This window comes from Pseudonaja textilis, chromosome 2 (genome assembly GCF_049901715.1).
Source record: "Pseudonaja textilis isolate UNSWEBS1 chromosome 2, rPseTex1.2, whole genome shotgun sequence".
In the NCBI taxonomy this organism is placed as follows: Eukaryota; Metazoa; Chordata; class Lepidosauria; order Squamata; family Elapidae; genus Pseudonaja; species Pseudonaja textilis.
The window spans coordinates 131,146,479-131,166,754 of NC_141991.1; the positions used below are offsets into that span (position 1 = coordinate 131,146,479).

The 20,276-nt window shown below is 44.1% G+C and overlaps 1 protein-coding gene across 1 annotated transcript; it reads right to left on the reverse strand.

The window, feature by feature from the left end:
* Positions 1–760: 760 nt before the first annotated feature.
* WNT10B (Wnt family member 10B) lies at positions 761–19,915 on the reverse strand. The gene is made up of 5 exons (XM_026714743.2): positions 19,806–19,915; positions 18,190–18,352; positions 10,406–10,668; positions 6,535–6,887; positions 761–2,189 (listed from the first exon to the last, which is right to left on the reverse strand). Exons 2-5 carry the CDS (start codon positions 18,318–18,320, stop codon positions 1,731–1,733), a joined length of 1,206 nt encoding a protein of 401 aa, XP_026570528.1. The 5' UTR covers positions 18,321–18,352; positions 19,806–19,915; the 3' UTR covers positions 761–1,730.
* Positions 19,916–20,276: the final 361 nt, after the last annotated feature.

The following is a 20,276-nucleotide window of genomic DNA, read 5'->3' on the forward strand; positions in this document are numbered from 1 at the left end:
TAAGCCTCAAGTCTGCAAAATCTATTAGGCTTTGTCACCCATTCCCCTGAAGGGAATTTATGGGACAGCAGTGACTTGAAACAGGGGCAAAATAAAAATGAATGGGGAAGCCAAATACTATGGTCTTTCAAGTTTCTGGTGACCTAAAGACAGGTAAACAGCACTTCAGCTGTGTGGCTAAGATTCTGAAAAATGTTTTCTTCACGGGTACAAATGCAGAAGGGACTCCTCTCAAATTGCAAATAATTCTGCAAGCATCCTAGATTGGCTTCTAAGTCCCACCAGGCCAGAATCCCACTAATACAGAGGAAATGTAGATTTTGATCCAGCTTAGTTTCTGGAGTTTTAACAATGTAGGTACTGATTTCCCCCCACAATAGTTTGTTCTTCAGCTAATGTGCTTTGTCCTCTCATGGAAGCTGGTTTATCTTTCTACGTCAAAGCCCAGCTTTCCAATCCATTTAAGCTAGTCTATGGTTTGATTTCATGGACAGGGTTTTTTAAAATAAACATCTTCTCTATCTTTTGAATTCTAACTGAAGCAATTTTCTAAAATCAAATTGTATTTTTATTAACTGCATTGATGTTATCGTGGATTTAAATCTTAGGGTTGATTATGTAGTTTCAATGCTCACTCTGCTATACATTATATATGAGTAGTGTTTGGTGTGAAAATCATTAAAATAATTTCATTTTAACCAAGAAACTAACACTTGTGTAAGCAAGAAATGTAGCAAAACAAAAATCTGTTCTGGCTAATGGATTCTGAAATCTTTAATCAAACCACAAGAAGACATGGGCCTGAGGTGGGGAACTCATGTTTACTGAGGGGAAGCACATAACATATGCAGATTGACACAAGAAAGAGTTAGGTTGAGTGTCTGATGCTCAGGAACCAGATTAATCCAGTTTACCTGCTCTATCGTAATCGAGGGGATAAATGCCCACCAGAGGACTACTATCGCTTGAAGCGGGAGTATAAAGGATAAAAAAAAAAGTTAGGTCAATGAATGAATTTGGTTTCCCAGATAAAACTAGGGACCAACTTTCTCTCCATTAACTATACCAAACAGTTTTACAAACATAGATCAGTAAAAGAGCAAAATAATAAATTAACCTTTTGCACTCCAGATTCAATTTTGCCAGTGGGCTGTGCTATTAGCAACAACTGCAAATCTTGCAAAACTAATTTTGGCCCCCAAATGACAATCTATTTCTCCTCCTGGCTGCAAACAGCAAACACTCTCCAACTAAAACTTTTAATGTTCCAAGTTCTTATATAGGAGACGTTCTGAGATTCTGGGACCATGTTGGTTTTAACATGTCTCCCTTCCTTGACTCTAGCCTCTGAAAAATCTAGCTCCAATATAAAAAATTTTGCCACTTTGGTCCAGGTTTTTTCTTCCTGCAGTGGCAGGACCAGATCAACACTGTTCTCTACCCATTAAATCATATAGGGCAGCTTGCAATAAACTGAGATAGGACCAAGCTGGCAGTCAAGAGAAGAAAAAAGGGTATCTCTTTGAGGAATTCTTCCTTGTTGCTTGCCCTCTATTGGAAGCAAGTCTTCTCTTGGAAGGATTAGGTATGTTTCCATGATGGAGCAAGGGACCCACAGAAAGCAGGTCAGCAGTCCAAAGCTCGTCTTATGATCCCTATGGCTGATATTGCAGCAGGCACTTGTCATATGGCTGGCTGGAGCTCGGAGTAAGGGGTTAGGCCTTCCCTATTCATTTGCAGACACTAACCCACTCTGTGGAAGGACACTCCTCACACTGCACGTGGCAGCACCAATGGAAACGGCACTGGCAACGCTGAGCTCGCACCTCCTGCAGCATGTTGTGGCCGCGCCCACAGCACAGGCTGCTACAGCCATTTGGCTCTGGGCTGCTCTTGATGCAAGGGCGACCGTGGGTGCCTGAGGAACCCAGGCTCGGATCTGGCTCACAGAAATCAGGGGAGGATTCATAGAAGATGAGGTGCTTGGCCAGGTGGGAGCTGCGGAGTCGTGGCCAGAAGGCTCCCGAGTTTCTGTTGTCCAGCCGCGAGAGTGTGGCATGGTCCATTCGGTCCCGTAAGATGGAACCCACGTGGCGAAAATCAGGGGCTGCTAACCAACATGTCCGAAACTGGCAGCTCCCAGACGGGCCGTGACATTTACACCTGCGCTTGCTCAGCTCTGACACCACCTGCCAAGAGAGACCAGAAGAGAAGGTTAGCGGTAGAAAAAGGTCAAAATCCCCTGCTTCTTTTGATCCCACCAAGGAGTTGAAATTCATGGTACCTGTGGAAAGGGAGCAGAGGTGCTGATTGAAATGTATCTTTCCCCCACTACCCAGAGAATCCAAAGCCACCATATATTTCTTTTTTTTTTTTTTAAATCAGGCCAATCCATAATTTAGCACTTACATAAGAAAGCTAAGAAAGCATCAGCCAAATAAGTTGGATGCGTTATCTCAACTGTCTTAATCTATGGAGCAAGTCTGGAATCTCCCAGAATTCCCCTACCTTTCTAGTTGAGTTTCTAGTACCCAAACGCTGTATATACTCACAAATATATTTACAAATAAACTGTCCCTCAAATTTTTAGCCAAAAATGTGCCACTCGTAGATAAGTTAACGCTCAAAATGTTGGCATGTTTTAATTTCCACAATTGGCTTATCCTTAGGTAATCCATAGATTACAGTATCTATTTTTCATGATATTTTAGTTAAAAAAATGAGTCAGCTTATCCATGGATGGGCTTATCCATGAGTGTATGTGGATATATCGGTATTTTTGAGAAGTAGCACTGCATGCATTGTATTCATGGATAAGTCCCTCTGCAGAGAAACTGAATCCAATTTTTTTGAGCGCCTTTTGGCACCTAAAATTCTTGGTTTGTTTGTGAGTATATACCATAACCTATTTATGTGTAACACACATATTATGCTATGACTGCTTAATGTCTGATCTGGTAGCTGTTAGAGAGTACAGGCAGTCCTCAACTTACAACCACAATGGAGCCTAACATTTATGCTGCTAAATGAGACATTTCTTAAGTGAGTTTTGTCCCATTTTATGACCTTTCTTAGATGCAGATAATCAGAGTTGGAAGAGACCTTGTAGGTCATCTAGTCCAACCCCCCACCCAAGCGGGAGACCCTACACCATTTCTGACAAATGGCAGTCCAATCACTTCTTGAAAGTCTCAAGTGATGATCTTTCTTTTCCCTAGACTAGCCATGCCCAGTTCCTGTAACAGTTCTTCATATGCCTTAGCCTCCAGTCCCCTAATCATCCTGGTTGCTCTTCTCTGTACTTTTTCTGGAGTCTCAACATCTTTTTCATAATGTGGTGACCAAAACTGGATGCAGTACTCTCGGTGTGGTCTTACTAAAGCTTTATACAGTGGTATTAGTACCTCACTTGATCTCAATTGTATCCCTCTGTTAATGCACTTTAGGATTGCATTGGCTTTTTGGGCTGCTGCTGCACACTGCTGGCTCATATTTAGCTGATTGTCCACTAAGACTTCAAGATCTCTCTCACAGCTACTGCAATTGAGCCTGGTTTCACCCAGTCTATATGTGTACTTTTGGTTTTTGGTTTTCTTGCCACAGCTGTTAAGTGAATCATTGCAGTTGTTAGTAAATGACTTTGCTTGTCAGAAGGTTGCAAAGGGGGATTACATGACCATGGCATATTGCAACTAGGACAAATATGAACCAGTTGCCAAGCAGGCAAATTCTGATTATGGGACCATGGGAATACTGCAAACCATCGTAAATGTGAAAAACAGTCATAATTCACTTTTTTCAGTGCTGTTGTAACTTTGAACACTCACTAAACAAAATGTAGTAAGTTGTAGACTACCTGTTCTTGCAAGATATAGCTTTCATGTAGACATGTATGCCACCTGCCTTTCCAACCTTTTAGAGGTTTTTGAGAGTACCAACTACAGACATGTGGATACAACTGACTCTGTTAACACAATATACCTGGATTAAAAAAAAAAAACTTTGAGAAGTCTCCTTTTCAAAGCTTTTTGAGTAAACTTCACATCAATGGATAAGAGGATGTATCCCCCAAATAGGATTAAACAGGTAATTTTCTCAAAGAGGAAAGAAGTGAAATCCCACAAGGATATTCTTAAACAATTTTGAGAAATAAGCAATGAGCTGGCTGAGTTTATGGATGACACTGAAATATCCTAAGAGGTAAAAAACTAGGCGGGATTGAGATGAGCACCAGAAGGATCTCTTCAAGCTGGATGAATGGTCAGCCAAAGAGCAAATGGAACTGAGTGTTAAGTGATACATGTTGGAACAAAACCCTGTAATTTCACATTTATGCTAATGGGCTTTGAGCCACCTTTAACCCACCAGGAAAATGATCCTGGGATTGTAATGGGTAGCTCAGTGAAAGTGTTGACTACTCAGTACAGAAAAGACTGATTTCACACTAGGGAGGATTAGAAAAGAGACAGAATAAAAATGCTAACCCTATCATAACCCTATATAAATGTATAGTACATACACATCTGAAGTGAGATGTGGATAGTTTATTGTTGCCACATTTGGGGGGGGGAAATGTAATAAGAGAGCTGGAAAAAATGTTAAGATGATGACCCAAATTCAAACATCTTCTCTATGAGGACAAAACCTAGTTTTCCAAACTCTTTAGCTTGAAAAAAAAAATAGATGAATAAAAACATTCACAGCATAATAAAAATGTCTTCACCTTGTCTCAAAACACTACAAATGACATCCTATAACAGGGGTGTCAAACTCGTTTTAAATGAGGGTCGCATCAGGGTTGTGTTTGACCTTGTGGTGTGGGGAGGGGATGGCCAGGTCAATTTCACTTGTGTCAGGGGTGCTTTTGGTAGCCCGAGCACTCGGCCAACAAAAACAGAGCTTGGGAGTACTGCATGCAGCCCTCCTGAGCTGTGTTTTTGCTGGCAGAGGCACCACAGGCCAGTCCTTTGCTGTTTCCAAAGCGGCCCCACGGCCAGATCTAAGCACCCCGTGGGCCTCCCCTGGCCCGCAGGCCTTGAGTTTGACACCCCCGTCCTATAAGATGGATGAGAAGATTAAAAATAGATCGCAGAAAGCACTCCTTCACATAATGAACCTGAGTAATTCTTTGACACAAGACATGGTGAGGATCACTTCCGTTATGACTTGTAAAGGTATTGGATAATTTAATGGAGGATAAGTCTATCCAAAGCGGTTGATTGTGGTCGTGGAGACCCAACATTTCCTCTCCAGCGTAACTCCAAGGACTACTTACAGGGAAGCAATGGCTGGAATGTCCCATACATAGCCTCCAAAATCTTAGGCAATGGTGCATTTCAGTTTAATTCATTCTAAAACCTATTTTATTGCTATAACAAGTTCTATCCATTATAGCTTCAATATTGAAAAAGCATCTATAAGGAAAGTCAGGACAAATCTGGAAAGTGTTCTTCAATAGAACATATTCTTAGACAGGAGTCAAATAAACCCACATTCATGTTTATTTAAAGAAAGTAACTAATTTTCCATTTTTTCTTGCGTGCCAAAAACTTTAACCTTAGACTGTCTACTATTGACCTCACCCCTTTCCTAAGAGGTCTGTAGGGGGCATGCATAAGCGCACCAATGTGCCTACCGTCCCTGTACTATTGTTTCTTTTATTTTTCTTATATGTACCCATTTCATGTATTCATAACTATATATATACAGTACTTATACCTATTATCTTGTAAGTGATTGACAAATCAAAATAAATAAAATAAATAAATAAATAAATTTTGCAGAATGCCTCAATTCTGGATGAATGATACATTGCAGGCAACTTTTTAAGCAGGTCTCTAAACTTGCCCGTAAATTTCTTATTATCCAGAGTGTTGTGTTGATGTAAGCACAGTTCACTCTCTCTCATATGAGAAAGTTTCATTTAGAGGAGCTAAGCATTTCTGTTGGATCAGCTACTCAAGCATAATTCCTGATTAATAGAAGTGAGGTCCATGCAAAAGAAGAAAATCCTAATGCTCCCTTATATTGGGAATACATAACATAAATAATTCTGCTAAATCTCTCTATATAATGTAGAAATACAGTAGAATTCCTGAATGGAAGCAAGCATAATTAGAATAGTAAATCATGCAGAAACACAGCAGGCACCTTCCCTCTGAGAGTAGGTTGTTGGAATGTATTTCTCCTGCACACCATAGTGTCACAAACACAAGGTTTGGGAAACGAATCTGAATTTAGTTGAGACACGTTTAGTATTATCAACTTTATGTTCTCAAACTGATCTCCATGACCATGATAGCTATACATTAGCAATAAGCATTATAAAAAACACCATGAAACCTGAATATATTAAATACAGCACCAGATAACAGATATAGATTAACTGTTATTTACACCAAGTAATGCAACTGTGGCAGAATCGTAGCAGTAAGATTTGTCTCCATGATTACGCTTTCGCGGAGCTTTCATTATGCCATGTATTAATGACAACATTTCCATCCTCTAAAACCCCGCCCAAGATTCACACCTTACCTTTCTGCCCACACGATGACTGTGTAGCTGCATCCGGGCATGAGCATCACGGGGTTTTCTTCGTGGGTCCAAAAAATGCCGGGCAAATCTCTGGGCATATGCAAAATCTGCACTGCAGCCACCCCATTCCCAGGTGTCCTGCGGGCTAGGCTGTCCCCACAACGAAGATGGCATGGGGGGCAGGCTTTTGCCCCGGCTTAGAGACTGCAGTTGGCTGAGTTTCAGTTTCTGGTTCTCCGTGCCTTGCCTGGCACAGCCACAGCTTTGTAATTGTCCCAGACTGCAGGCAGTTGCCACTGCATGGGTCACCCCGGCTGCTAGCAAGGAGAAGACAAAGGCGCTTTCCCGGAAGCCTAGGAAGCAGACACAGGGAAGAGTAAAGAGTCTTTAAAGCCAAGAAGCCTTTACATAAGAAGTACATGTCTTCAAGGTGATGTTGACTCTTGAGCATTTAGGCGTAAGATCACTAGGGGTCAAGGTCTCCCTTAATCCTGCCACGATTCCTTCACTTTTTTTTTTTTAAATTGAGGACTACAGTCTTCTGTCCATTTTACATCATCCTCACACCTAAATTCAGAGCTGAAATAATCCACATCTGGGGTTGAAGAAAGCTGGATTCTCATCCTTTCATCAAATTAAGCATGTGCGCATATGTAACAGCTAATAATTCAAGCTGAATTAAAGCCGTGGGTGGTCTTTACTCTAAAACTATTTATCTTCACAGTATGGATGAGTTATTACAGTTTGCTCCCCTAAAGAACTTCTGGATCTTCCTGCCTCACTAATGCACTAATCCCTTGGGAAAAACAATTACTCCTAAATTACTCCATAGCTTAAATATGCCCTTGTCTACTGATGCCTCCAGATACGTTGGACCTCAATGTTTTGTAAAATCACAGAGACACAATTGTTGGGCAGGTTGGGAGTTAATGCGCTGCAATTCAACACGACTGGAGAACAGCAGGTTGAGAAACATGAGTATTGCATTGAACTCATTAGGACTGTTAAGCGTCACACGTGCCTAGAGCTGGTATTTTTCTTCGTGATTGTTGTTTATAAATTGATAGAGACTTGCTTTATAATGTAAATTAGCCATGGTATCTATCATCACAATGCCTCTAGTCCCTAATATCTATTAGGCATTTCCTCCTTAATCCAGTCTTCATTAGTCTCCTGACGCTTCTCCTATTCCTGTGAACGCAGATGAGCCACACCAAACTCATGACACATCAAGCAGCAGCTGACACATCAAGCAGCGGCTCAGCCCAGGTGCTTAGGTTGGAGCTTGTTCCAGCTCTTGCCTGCCCAGAGGCCTTGCTTTGAACTCAGGTTTAAATTTAGAACCGGCTCCTTCAAAGCTCAATTAATAAAAGAGATGCAAAGGACAAAAGAAAAGAGCTGCCTGCCAATTTGCCTCTGGAGTCAGGTGTTGGCCACTCTTAGCACAACCAAGGCAAGAGGCCTGGGTGAGGCAGCACCTGGGAAGAAAGGCAGGGGTGTAGAAGAGGGCAGCCATGACCAGGCAGGCTTAGCAAAATACTCTCAGCTGCTTCCTCCACCTGGGAGACAATGCCTGCTGCCATGCCACCCACGGAACACGGATGCGGACAGGCAGCAGAATCATTGCTATTCGCTGCTCCCAGTTGTTGGTCCAGCTAGGGAGAAAAGGAAGCAAAAGCAACAAATTGCTGGTGTTGCTTTTGGCAGGATTCCTTTTCAAGTCAGGAATCCACCATCAAGGGTGCCTTTTCCCAACTCCACTGGTGGTCAAGGATCTTCTACAGATTAGCCCTTTTCTGAAGACTGTGCTCAAGCAGTTATGATCAGGTTTGACCATTCCTTAAAAAGGAGGATGGTCCTCCTAACTTTGGCCCTCCTAAGGAGGCTAAACTTCAACTCCCAGCATTCCTCCCAGTACGACTAATGGGGAGGGATGCTAGGTGTTGGGAGTTCACAGCCAAGGATCCTCCCTCCACAGCACAGATAACAGGAACAAAGGAAGGAACCAATGGGAGCGAGCCAACCAAAGACATTCAAGCTCAGCAGCGCGATCCTTACTGATGCAAGGAAAAGGAACAGCTGGTGGCTGCTGCTGCTGCTACTATTTGGTAGGCGTTAGCAATAAACCATTTTGAAGTGATGGGGCAAAGATTATTAGTATTATTAAATGTATTTGCCAACTCCCAGTTCAAAGCAATTCTGAGCGGCTCAAAGATGCTATTTGCTGACAGCAGCCCTACAGCAATTACATCCTGCTACCCCTACCCCCTTTTACTTGTTCCTCTTCCTGGTGTAACCAATTTTACTTCCAAACTGAAAATAGTTGACTGCATAGTACAATGTACAATGAAGGAAGAATTCATTTCAGATAGCTTAGACCAGGGGTCCCCAACTCCTGGGCTACGGCCCAAGACTTTTTGGTTTCAATATCCAAACTGAGTTAAATCAGGGGTAGAAACTCAAGGCCCAGCTGACTATATCCAATTTTCAGCTTTCAGAGGACATCTAAACTTTGTTGACAAATCAACAGTTTCCAAGAGCATAACTGTCCCAGACTTTTCTTTTTGGGAAGACGGGGACAAAATCAGAAGCAAAATTGGTACCCTAAACCCACTAAAGCACGTAATTTACCCTTTTAGTCACAAAAATACCCCTCCCCCTTTCTCTCAATCATAAAAATATCCAGGGGTAATACATTTAGCCTCATGCACTTCAATAACCCTAGTCTGTAGTCCTGGAAATTTCCCCGTCCCCGTTTTTTAAAGTGTTAACCCTAATTCCAAAAATTCAGGGAAGCTGTTTGAAGGGAATGGAGTTGACATCAGCGCAGAGATGCAGCAAGTCCCTGTAAAAGGCTAAGTTTTACTATAGAGTTGTTCTTTGAACCCTTTTGCCCTTCTTCAGTCTCCTTATTTCCGTGACTTACCAAGGCAGAGAAAGTTCTTCAACTTCACATTTTCTTTTTGCAGCAAGGCAAAAAAAAACAAAAAAAACCGCCCAATTCAGTATTTTGCAATAGCAACACCGCTTCATGGGGCTTTATAGCCCACTCTAAGTGGTTTAGACAGTCAGCCTATTGCCCCCCGCCAACAATCTGGGTCCTCGTTTTACCAACCTTGGAAAGACGGAAGGCTGAGTCAACCTTGAGCCGATCAGAATTGAATTCCTGGAGCGAGCAGTGAGTTAGCCTGCAGTACTGCATTCTAATCACTGCGCCACCACGGCTCTTTTAATACCTACTGTAGCATTTAAAAATAATCCAGGAAGGGTAATTAAAAGCTCATATTTTTAAATGACAAGGACAGATTTCTGATTCTTATTCTCACAATACTTTCTAGGTGCAGAAGCTCATCAGTCGGGTCAATTTCCTTCATCAGACCCGCTCTCCCTCCTTTTAAATTGACCTATACAACATATCTTCATGAAACAAGCCATGTTTGTTGGAAGCAATTTATATTTGAAGCCTTGAAGGAGCCATGAGGGAAAGAAAGGACTTTATCCAAGAGGCTTAGTAACTAAATGAAGACCAGCTCGATCTGAAACCAAAGGCTGCAGGTTCCTTTGCTCCATGCAGTGTTCCACGGACATGGTCTTACCATACCTTCCTTCGGGGTGCTTGCATTTATATTTTTCATATAGATCTATTTATGCCAAGATGCCGGTTCTTTCATTGTTTTTCTGTAATCCCATGTTACTTTATCTCTGTGGGCACTATATCAGTCATGGGGGTAAAGGAGAGGACAGAAGGGGAACCAGCGGCAGTGAGAGACGAACCAACCCCTAATTTCATTGCCCACCAACCCCAACAAAGAGAGAAGAAAACCCTCCATCCCCCTGCCCAGCATTTTCTCCCACTTAATCCTGTTCTCACCTCTCTTCAGGATGGCACTGTTAAAAAGCACAGTGCCGCCACTGCTCAGGTCCGAACAATCCCAGCGCCTCTCTTGCAACTGGTGTTGGCACTCGTGGAGGGCAAGGTGGATGCCCTGCAAGGCTGAAGCCATCATTTCTGGGCTGCGTACACATAGTCCAAACTGGCGACGGGTCAGCCAGGGCAGGGTCATGCACATGGCGTTAGAATTCAGAACAGATTCTGCCAGCACTTTGGGTCCCAAGGAACCGTGGCCCAGCATTCTGAAAGAAAAAGGGAAAAAATGAGAGGAAAAGAGAAAATGGGCAGGAAGTGTTTTTTATGGCTGGGAGAGCAACTGAGCGAGGGAGGGAGGGGGAGGGAGAGGGAGGGAGGGAGGGAGAGAGAATAGGTTCAATTGTGCACCCCCTGATGTAATGGAATGTGTGAATCACCTTGGCAAATGAGAGAAAGAGATGTTCATTGGAAAAAAAATAAGTCAAGATAGGCAGGAACCCCCAGTAGTTTAATGGTCAGAGAAAGAAACTTAGGACCTGCCCTAATGGATCAAGCAATTAAAAGTGACAGTGGAAAAGTCTGTACTTTCGGACTCGGAAGATTCTGTTAAAGCAACCTTACCATTAAGTAGAATTAGCTTATCTAGTTGCGTTTCTTATCTGGTTTCTCTGGGAAGGCTGACATCCTAATTGTAGCATCAACATGCCCGGTAACCACTTTTTTTTAATCCCGTGTCCTCCCAGGGTGTCAGGCTTCCCAGGAAGATCAGACAGGAAACACAGCCAGATGAGGTAATTCTACTTTATGGCAAGGCTACATTAACAGAGTCTTACAAATCTGAAAGTATAAATCTCTGGCTTCTCTGTTCACAGCCTGATACGTTAGAGGGAGTTCTCTGCCTGTTCTCTGCCTGTTCTGCAACTGCGGGTTCCTCTCCTCCCCTTATCTAACTGTTCCCTAGGCAGCATCTCATTCGCCTGTCTCCCAAGGCCATTTCCACACACCAGAGATCAGGGTTGCGTTTGCCTCACACTCAGCACAGAGCTAAGGTGATCTGGAGTCATCCTTTGCGGATCTAGTTTCGAAGTAGTAAAAGGGTTCTTCTCCTGAAACCATTTTGACCACTCGTACAATCTAACACCATTCCTCACCGGCATGTTTGTGGGGGCTGACAGAGTTGGGATCTGCCAAGGTCCTATCACCCCACTGTATGCTACTGAAAACCTGCCCTTAGCACAGTAGCCGTTTGGGTTAGGTTGTAGGAAAGACCAGATATCGAGCACCTACCATCTGTGTACTTCTACAAATTGTTGATGCTGCAATTTGGCAGCTTTAAGATGGGTGGACTTCTCAGAATTCCAGGAGGCCAAACCTTGATCTAGGTCAGGGGTCCCCAAACATGGCAACTTTTAAGACTTGTGGAATTCAACTCCCAGAATCCTCCTGGCTGGAGAATTCTGGGAGTTGAAGTCCACAAGTCTGAAAGTTGACAGGTTGGAAGACCTCTGATCTAGGTACTTTAGTTATTCACATACGATTTGACCAATACTTTTCAAAAATCTAACCAGCACTCTCTCAAGGTCTTATGTACACTCCTAGTAAGAAAAGCTGTAGCACCCATTTTTAAAAAAATATGAGTTTAGCTTTCTTTTGAGAGCAGCTCCTGATCTATGTTTAAAAATTAGGACTAATGCTCTCAAGTGATCTACAGTGATCTAAAACAAAAAAGGTAGGGTTCGGCTAGCTGTGTGTTATGGCTTTTGTCACATTACAACTTATTTTCCATGCTTCTGCCAACAAGGGATTTCACATGGCTATCCTTATTACTATTTTAATTATCTGGGGCTTGGAATGGCACAATTTTGCCTGCTCTGCTTTAATACGACAGCTGCTCTTCATCTACTTCCAGGTGCGGCCAGCCGTGGGAACAAAACTGGATTAGCTGCCATCACTGGAATTCCATTGCAAGGCTAACTGAAGATGCAAGTAGCTCAGTGGCCACTCTGCTTTATACTGTGCCCTTCTGTCTCCCATCCATGGACAGGATGGAAGGCTCGGTCAACCTTGAGCCGGTTAGGATCGAACTGCTGGCAATCGACAGAATTAACCAGCAGTATTGCATTCTAGCCAGGCTGAAGATCAAGGTTGGAGGACTCCACCAATCATATTTCCTAACTATTTCCACATTAAAACTGTAATGGCAGCATCAATTGCCACAGTTGTTACTGAGATACAATAGCATTCACCAATCAGGGCAGGTGCATTCCGTGACATACTTTTCTACCAGAGCAGTAACAGATGAATATTACTTTAATATGGCTATTTGGCTATGTCCAGGATCTCCAGTTAAGGACCAGTCACTGAGTGAATAAAATTAATCCAAACCACCAGATCAGGGAACACAACAGAATAGTTGTGATCAGCTGTAACAGTTGGTAGTAGCTGCTTATTATGCTACCCCTTTTTTTTCCTTAGAGGATATTTAAATGTATTATAAATAATCTAACCCAGCAGGAAATGGTAGTGGCTCTCTGGCTTAAATACCAAGCAAGAGGGAGAGGCTTGTGACTCAAGGAAAGGCTTGCCAGTGTAGTTTGTAACATGCCACACAAAATGGTGGAGCAGCATCATTTCTGCCTCTTTTCCCAGGCACCAAAATTCTTTCTTTTCCACGAATTTTGAACCAAATTCAGATAGGAGGTACATTCTCCACTTCCAGGTGGGAACTGAAGAATGAAGTCGAACTGTTCTGAAACTCCAAAGACCACTGGAGTTGGTTAGCTAATAAATTTAAATAAAGGTAGTCCTCAACTTACAACAGTTCATTTAGTGACTGTTTGGAGTTAAAACGGTGCTGAAAAACGGGACTTATGACCTTTTTCACCCTTACAATCATTGCAGCATCTCCATGGTCAATGAAATCAAAATCCAGCCGCTTGACAACCGGTTCATATTTATGATGGTTGCAATATTCTGGGGTCCCCTTTTGCAACTTTCTGACAAGCAAAGTCCATGGGGAAGCCAGATTCACTTAACAGCTGTGTTACTAGCTTAACAACTGCAGTGGTTCACTTAACAACTGTGGCAAGAAAGGTCGTAAAATGGAACTTTAACAAATGTTTCACTTAGCAACAGAAATTTTGGCCTCGGTTATGGTTATAGGTCGAAGACAACCTGTACATACATACACACACACACACACACACACACACACAATTACATACATACATACATGTTTTCTGCACATAACAGAAGAGGAGCCAGATGTTCTGGCCACCAACCCTGGCTCCACTACAAAATCTTCTAGATGGTTTTATATTCTGACAGAGGGACAGAAACCAAAAGGATGGAGTGTGTGGGAGAAAGAGGTAATGAAAAATCGTATCTCCTGCATTTTAATGTTTAATGTTTACTCCACACAGCGCTCTCTCTCTCTCTCTCTCTCTGTCTCTCTCTTCCTCCCTCCCTCCCTCTCTCCACAGAGCCAGGCTAAGTGCATTTTGTCAAACATGTGTGCTGTAGAGTTGTAAAAAAAAAAGAAGCTTTCTGGCCATCCAGCCAGGCTCCACCACCTAAGGGAGAGGGCTGCACCTGGGTGGTGGAGTCTGCAGGAGGAAATTCCCTACCTGGGCCCCCTCTGGCACTAGATAAAAGCAAGGTTGGAGATCAAAAGTATCCCCCCAAGGCTCAGCACCCAAAAATGGGGGAGTGGGAGTGGAAGGATGTTCCCATGACAAAAGGCAGCGCCCCTCCCAGATCTAAAAGCAGGGTGTCTCTGCAGCAGAGGGAATAGAGTAGGAGTAGCCCAGGCAATGGGAGACACAGACATATGAATGTGGGAAAAGGGAATGGAGCCAGGTTTCCTGATGAGAAGAGGCCACCATAGCAACCACCCAATAGAGGCAGGATATCCTCGTAGCAATTGGATGTATAGCTTTATCAATTCCTGCATGCCTTGTCACTGCCATCACACACAGTCTTCCAGGAAAGCATCTCCCAATAGCTACAAATGCTTTGCGCCGAAACGCCCACAGACGCATTCTCAAGAAGACCAAACACTTGCCTCACTCCTTCTCACTTGACCAAACCCACCCTCCCTCCCAAAAACCAGCCTTTCACTCAGGGCAGGAACATAAGATACAGAACAATGCCACTTCTCATTCACAGCAGCAGCTCAAGAGAAGCATGGCTGCAGCATTCGCAAAGGCAGGTTGCGTTCCCGGAAAGTAAAGTTCATTCAGCGATGAGGTTTACCCTTAAGGAAGCAGACCTCCACTTCAAGACGGTTTGGGGATAAAACCTGTCTGAATCCAGTGGAACGTTCATCTGATTGAACAAGCCGAGGACTTTGCTGTAACTGGCTCATCATAATTTATAGTGGCTACTCATAAACCAGAGTTAAGTTCCCCAGGGCTTTCGTGGTAAAATTTCCTGATCACCCCTTTCCTAAGAGGTCTATAGGGGGCTTGCATAAGCGCACCAACGTGCCTACTGTCCCTATCCTATGGTTTCTTTTTATTTTTCTTATATGTACCCATTTCATGTATTCATAACTATGTTTATACTTATACCTATTATCTTGTAAGCGATTGATAAATCAAATCAAATCAATCAGCTAGAGCTAAGTTCCCCTGATCACGTGGTAAAATATGGCAGTGGTGTCATGACTTCTATTATTGCTCTGCAGAATGGAAAACTTCCCACTCCTAGTGTTGTCTATTAGGGCCGTGCAATGCACTGGTTTGGATTTTTTTAAAAAAAATTGGGGGGTGGGGGTGGGGCTTTGGAGCTTTCATTCTCTGCATACATTAATTAAAGCCTACGGAAACTGCAAGGAGTCAATAAATCTCCAAAAGACCACAGGACCTCTTTCTTCTCTGAAGCTGGGAGTGTCCTCAAAGCATCTGAGATGGGAAAAAAGGCCATCAGCGGATGGCATAGCTTGGGTCCCAAAGTTGCACACGGACACAACCGCCACCAAAGCCTCCATATTTCCCCAAATGGTACTTCTTAATGGACAGTGTGAGAAAATGGTGAACCTATTGCTAGGTTTACATTACAGCAGACTGAACCTTGTCCCAGGTCTACCCACTTTTTTTGGAATGCAACCCTTGACGTGCCACAAAAAGGCCAAGGGTGACCCTTGAATAGTTGTAGAGCCTGAAAAATCAGAAAAAGGTTCATGCGAATTCCTCTCTCTCCAAAGCCCACTCACACAAACACTCCAGTGGAGAACCTCTCGAGCGCCACAGCCCTTTGCCACTTGCCTAGTCAGTCAACAGTGGCAAGCGGGTGACTTAATGCAGACACGGTTGCCTTATGCCTCATTCTCCCTGCTATCCTTAAAAGCTTCGCTTTTCCCAAATTGATGTCTTCCAAAGGTGCGAGGCTTAAGCTACACAACCTCTCATTCGCTACCTGTCTGGTTAACAGGCTGAGAAAGAGTATCTTAAGCAATGCTTTGTTTTCAAGGTTTTCAAGAAAGAAAAGGAAGCAGAAAGAGAAACCCACATGCCACACCGTTTCCAAATTTCATAAAACACGGAACTTCCTGGTTTCTGTTCCGCTCCTAGAGGCAGAAGTCCTTGGTCTGTAGAAGGGGAAGAATGGTGCTTGCCTCCCCCGAGTTATGGAACAGGCCATTAGGCCATTGATCCTTTTAGTCTGGTGTGGTCACTGGGTCAGCATTCCAAGGCCTGAAGCAGTCCTCAGCTTGGCTATCTGAAATGTTTTCGCTACACGTTTTCGATTGCAGGAAGTACGATTTCACCAACAGAGTGGTCAATGTCTGGAACTCACTACCTGATTCTGTTGTCACCTGCTCAAACCCCCACTCCTTTACCCTCAAACTAACCTCTATTGACCTCACCCCATTCCTAAGAGGTCTGTAAAGGGCATGCATAAGTGCACAATCGTGCCTACTGTCCCTGTCCTATTGTCCCCAATTATTAGTTCCTATTTCTTGTATTCAAATTTATGTTTATTCTTGTTTCTGTTGTATTGTAAGCTTTTGACAAATAAATACAAATACAAAAAAAAATGTGTTGGAGCAGCACAATGCAGGTAGTAGTCCTTGACTTACAACCATACACTTAGAGACAGTTCAAAGTTACGATGGCGCTGAAAAAAGGGAGCTCCGACAGGTTTTCCCACTTACCGCTGTCACAGTGTTCCTGCAATCCCAGGATGAAAATTCAGGCCCTTGGCTACGAATGATGGTTGCAGCATCCCAGGGTCACATGATCGCCATTTGCGCCCTTCCCAACCAACATCCATCAACCAAAGTCAATTGGGGGAAGCTGGATCTGCTTTAATGACTGCAGGTTTCATACAACAGTGACAGTTTCACTGAATGACCATGGCAAAAAAAGGTCATACATCGAGGGTGACTCATTTAACAACCACTTTACTTAGCAGTGGAAGTTCTGGTTCCAATTGTGGTCATAAGTCAAAGACTGCCTGTAACTGAGCTTGTCAGAGATGATAAAGAGTTTGAAGCCAGTATTTGGGGGGCCGGGAGGGGCGTTAGAGCAGGAAAGACTCTATTAATGCACAAAGACAAGCAGACTGGAAAGTTTCACAAAAATACCTGATTTAATACTGGAGCACTACTAATGGCAGTTGCCCATTTCACCTTCATTCTAAATATTGGCTTTACAGGAGACACCAAATATGTACATCAGAAATGCCTCCATAGTTGTTATACACAGAGCTGTTACAGCATCTAATTTAGCCTACACGAAAAACACCCTTCATGATGGTTGCTTGCTGATACCTGAGATGAAGAAACATGACATACCACTCTTCTCCTACATTCAGCACCAAGAACAACCAATGCTTGGCTCATGGGTGACATCCACCTGACAATCTGACAGGTGGATAAAGGTACTCTCCCAAACTCACCTACCCTCACCCAACTGTGTCCCATCCCTGATAGGAACACAATTGGCATTTCTTGTCTTCCCAGCAAGTGAGAAGGTTGGAAGATTCCACCAATTACATTTCTTAACTATTCTCACAATAAAAGTGTTAAGACCAGCATTGTCATCCAATCGCCTTTTTCACGACCCCTTTGCCAGCCTGTTGGGTTTAGAGGGCTATCTGTAAGCATGCTCAGAGGTTATCAGCTCATCCCAAGAATAAGGTTCAAGATCACATTCTGGAGAGCCCTACTTCCTGCTTCCCTCAATTTAAACTCTACACTTAGAATTTGTGCTCATATTTAATGGGAAGGATAAAAGGGCAAAACTGGGCTGAGACTATAGCTGCAGAGGCTGTTCTCACCCTATTATTGGCTCTGTAGAGAGGGGAAGGTGCAGTGGTGATATTCAATTTTTTTTTACTATCGGTTCTGTGGGCATGGCTTGATGGGTGTGATGTGGCTTGGTGGGTGTGGCAGGGGAAGTTTACTGCAAAATCCCATTCCCTCCCCACCCTACTAACCTGCTTTCCAGCTCCGTTCTCCTGTGCAGGGCAACAAAAGAAGACCCAGCCGATCGGCTGGGACTCGGGAGGCAGAGAATAGATGTGGGGTAGGGCCAGTGAGCGGTGGTCTATGCCAGTTCTCCAAACTACTCACAGTTTCCGCTATTGGTTCTCCAGGACCTGTCAGAACCTGCTGAGTACCACCTCAGGGAAGGTGGGAAAGTGCGCTTAAAGTAAACGGATCTTTTTTGGTATTCCTGCCCTGATCCCAAAGTTCTTCAAAGTGATTTCAAAACCCACATCCTCTTGAGGCTACCTGTTCCAGAATAGGCACCTCCGCTCCCAACAGTCTTATTACTTACCCTCTCCAAAGGCAGAGGCAAGCAGCGAAAAAGCAAGTATTCACATGGGGGTTCCTCGGGGCCATACTGAACTCCACCTGGATGCGTTGGGTTGGTTCTCTAGTGTGGTTGGATGACGCCCTCTCCCTCATGTCCCTGCCAGGGAGGGATGGGGGTGAAGAACCTGCAAAAGGGAAAGCTAAGAACGAGGTGGAAAGCAAGTCGTTTGGAGTCAGTGGCTGAGCTCACATACAATATGGAGACCTGGTGGCTACATATAAACAACACATTAAGCTGGATTAGTTTCAACCTTCTATAGGTTTTCATGTGGTATGTTGTGTTCGTTTAGTTTATTTTGGGCAAACCAAGAAAAAAGCTAATTCAACTAAAGGTGTTACGGTATATAAAGGCAGGTAGTATAGAGTAAGGGAGAATGGGATGACTGGACTAGGAATTTATGTCTATGGAGTTCCCCCAAGTCTACTTCGAACAATGTTATGAGGATAAAACAAGGAGAGATAGGCATTCCTTTAATTTTCAATAGGAGGATATACATGTAGCAAAAAATTAATATTTCCCAAAACTGGCATCCTCTTATGGATTATTCTTAGATTATTGGAGTGGGGGACTGTTAGATAATTGTATGTGAGTATCTTAGGTTTCTTTTCAGAACATTTGCTGTCAATGGCAACTTTTCATAAATATGAAAACAAATAATAAAGAGGGCCCTTAAGGAAATAGCCCAGCCTCACCCTCCTGGATTGGATTCCCTCCAGTTTAAGTCAAGTCGTGGCTTCTACACAGCTTTCTACAAGCAACATTGAATGGTTGTTACTATTGACAGAAGCTCCCTTCTTTTGTGCAACTTAAACCATCTCTGCTTCATAGACTAGCCTGGATATATATTTCTAAGGAAGAAAAGAGGAGTATGACAGATAGAGCTCTTCCCAACAGCTGGAAAACAAAAAACAAAAAAAACCACAAGACCTTAAGAATCCAGGGATTCAACTAGATCAGACCAAGGCTGATCTTAGTCCTGCACTTTGCTTCTCATAGTGGCCAACCAGATGCCCCCGGGGTTGTTTACAAGCAAAAAATGAAGACAAGTTCTTCTTTGTACCCAGCTGCATCTAGCTTTTGAACGCAAGCTGTCTCCAATCTATAACACCAATCTAATCATATGGGTACCATCTCTTCCCGAGTCAAGGTTTCCAAACGTTTTTCTTGAACGAACTCTGGATGACAGGCAGAAATTCACTAGATACCCATATCCCCAACAAAGAACGGCAGCTTTACTAGTTGCACTTCTGCCTGTTCAAACCTTATGAAAGATACAAGCGACCTGTCAGAAGAAGACGAGAGAGAAGAGCTGGGAATGCAACAGTGGACCCAGGCAGGAAACCTACCTGTCTGAGACCCCTGCAATCGCTGTTTTCCTCCAGGCGGCCCTGTGCCTAAACCCCTTTCCGTAGCTTAAACTGAAAAGCCTCTCCCCAGACGACACCCCCCGCTCCCCGGCAGGGTAGACCTCCCTTCCAGAACCCAGAATGCCCCATTAAACAGAAACACCCCCCTCTCTTCCCTTTCGTCTGCGGGACTGTCCACGCTCAAGCGCGCCCCTGCCTCGCCAAGCTTACCGTCGCTGCAGCCACAGCGGGACGCCCTCCCCTTTCGCCCGTGTCCCGGCCGATCCCTTCCTCCTCCTCATCTACCTGCCCTCTTTCTCTCGTTCGCTCGCTCCGCAGTCGCTGCTAAAAGCCTCGCCTGGGCGAGGTTCTCCCCTCCCCATCCGGGGGCAGCCGAAGCCGGGAAGCAGCTGTTCCAATTCCTTCGGGTGCGGCTCGAGCGCAATGCCCACACCCACGGGCGTGAACGCTGTCCCGTCGTGGTCCCACGGGGGCAGCACCGTTCGGCACCTCTAAGCCTCCCCGAGCGCAAAGCCGGGCGCGGAACCCCGGTTCTTCCTCCCGACGACCTCTCTTGCCTTCTTTGTCCCCTTGTAGGGATCTCTTTTGGGGAGGGGGGAAAGCGTCCCTTTCTTCAGAGCCCCTTCGACCTCATCGGATGCCCCTTTTCGCGGGGGTGGGGTGGGGAGGTTTCTGCACGCT

Bases quoted from the DNA above. Each gene is read 5' to 3' on its own strand.
- WNT10B (XM_026714743.2), bottom strand. From the start codon at position 18,320: ATGAGGGAGAGGGCGTCATCCAACCACACTAGAGAACCAACCCAACGC. The intron at 10,669-18,189 runs GTAAGTAATAAG...TTTTTCTTTCAG, and splicing joins TGCCTCTGCCTTTGGAGAGG to AATGCTGGGCCACGGTTCCT. The intron at 2,190-6,534 runs GTAAGGTGTGAA...CTCTCTTGGCAG, and splicing joins GTCATCGTGTGGGCAGAAAG to GTGGTGTCAGAGCTGAGCAA.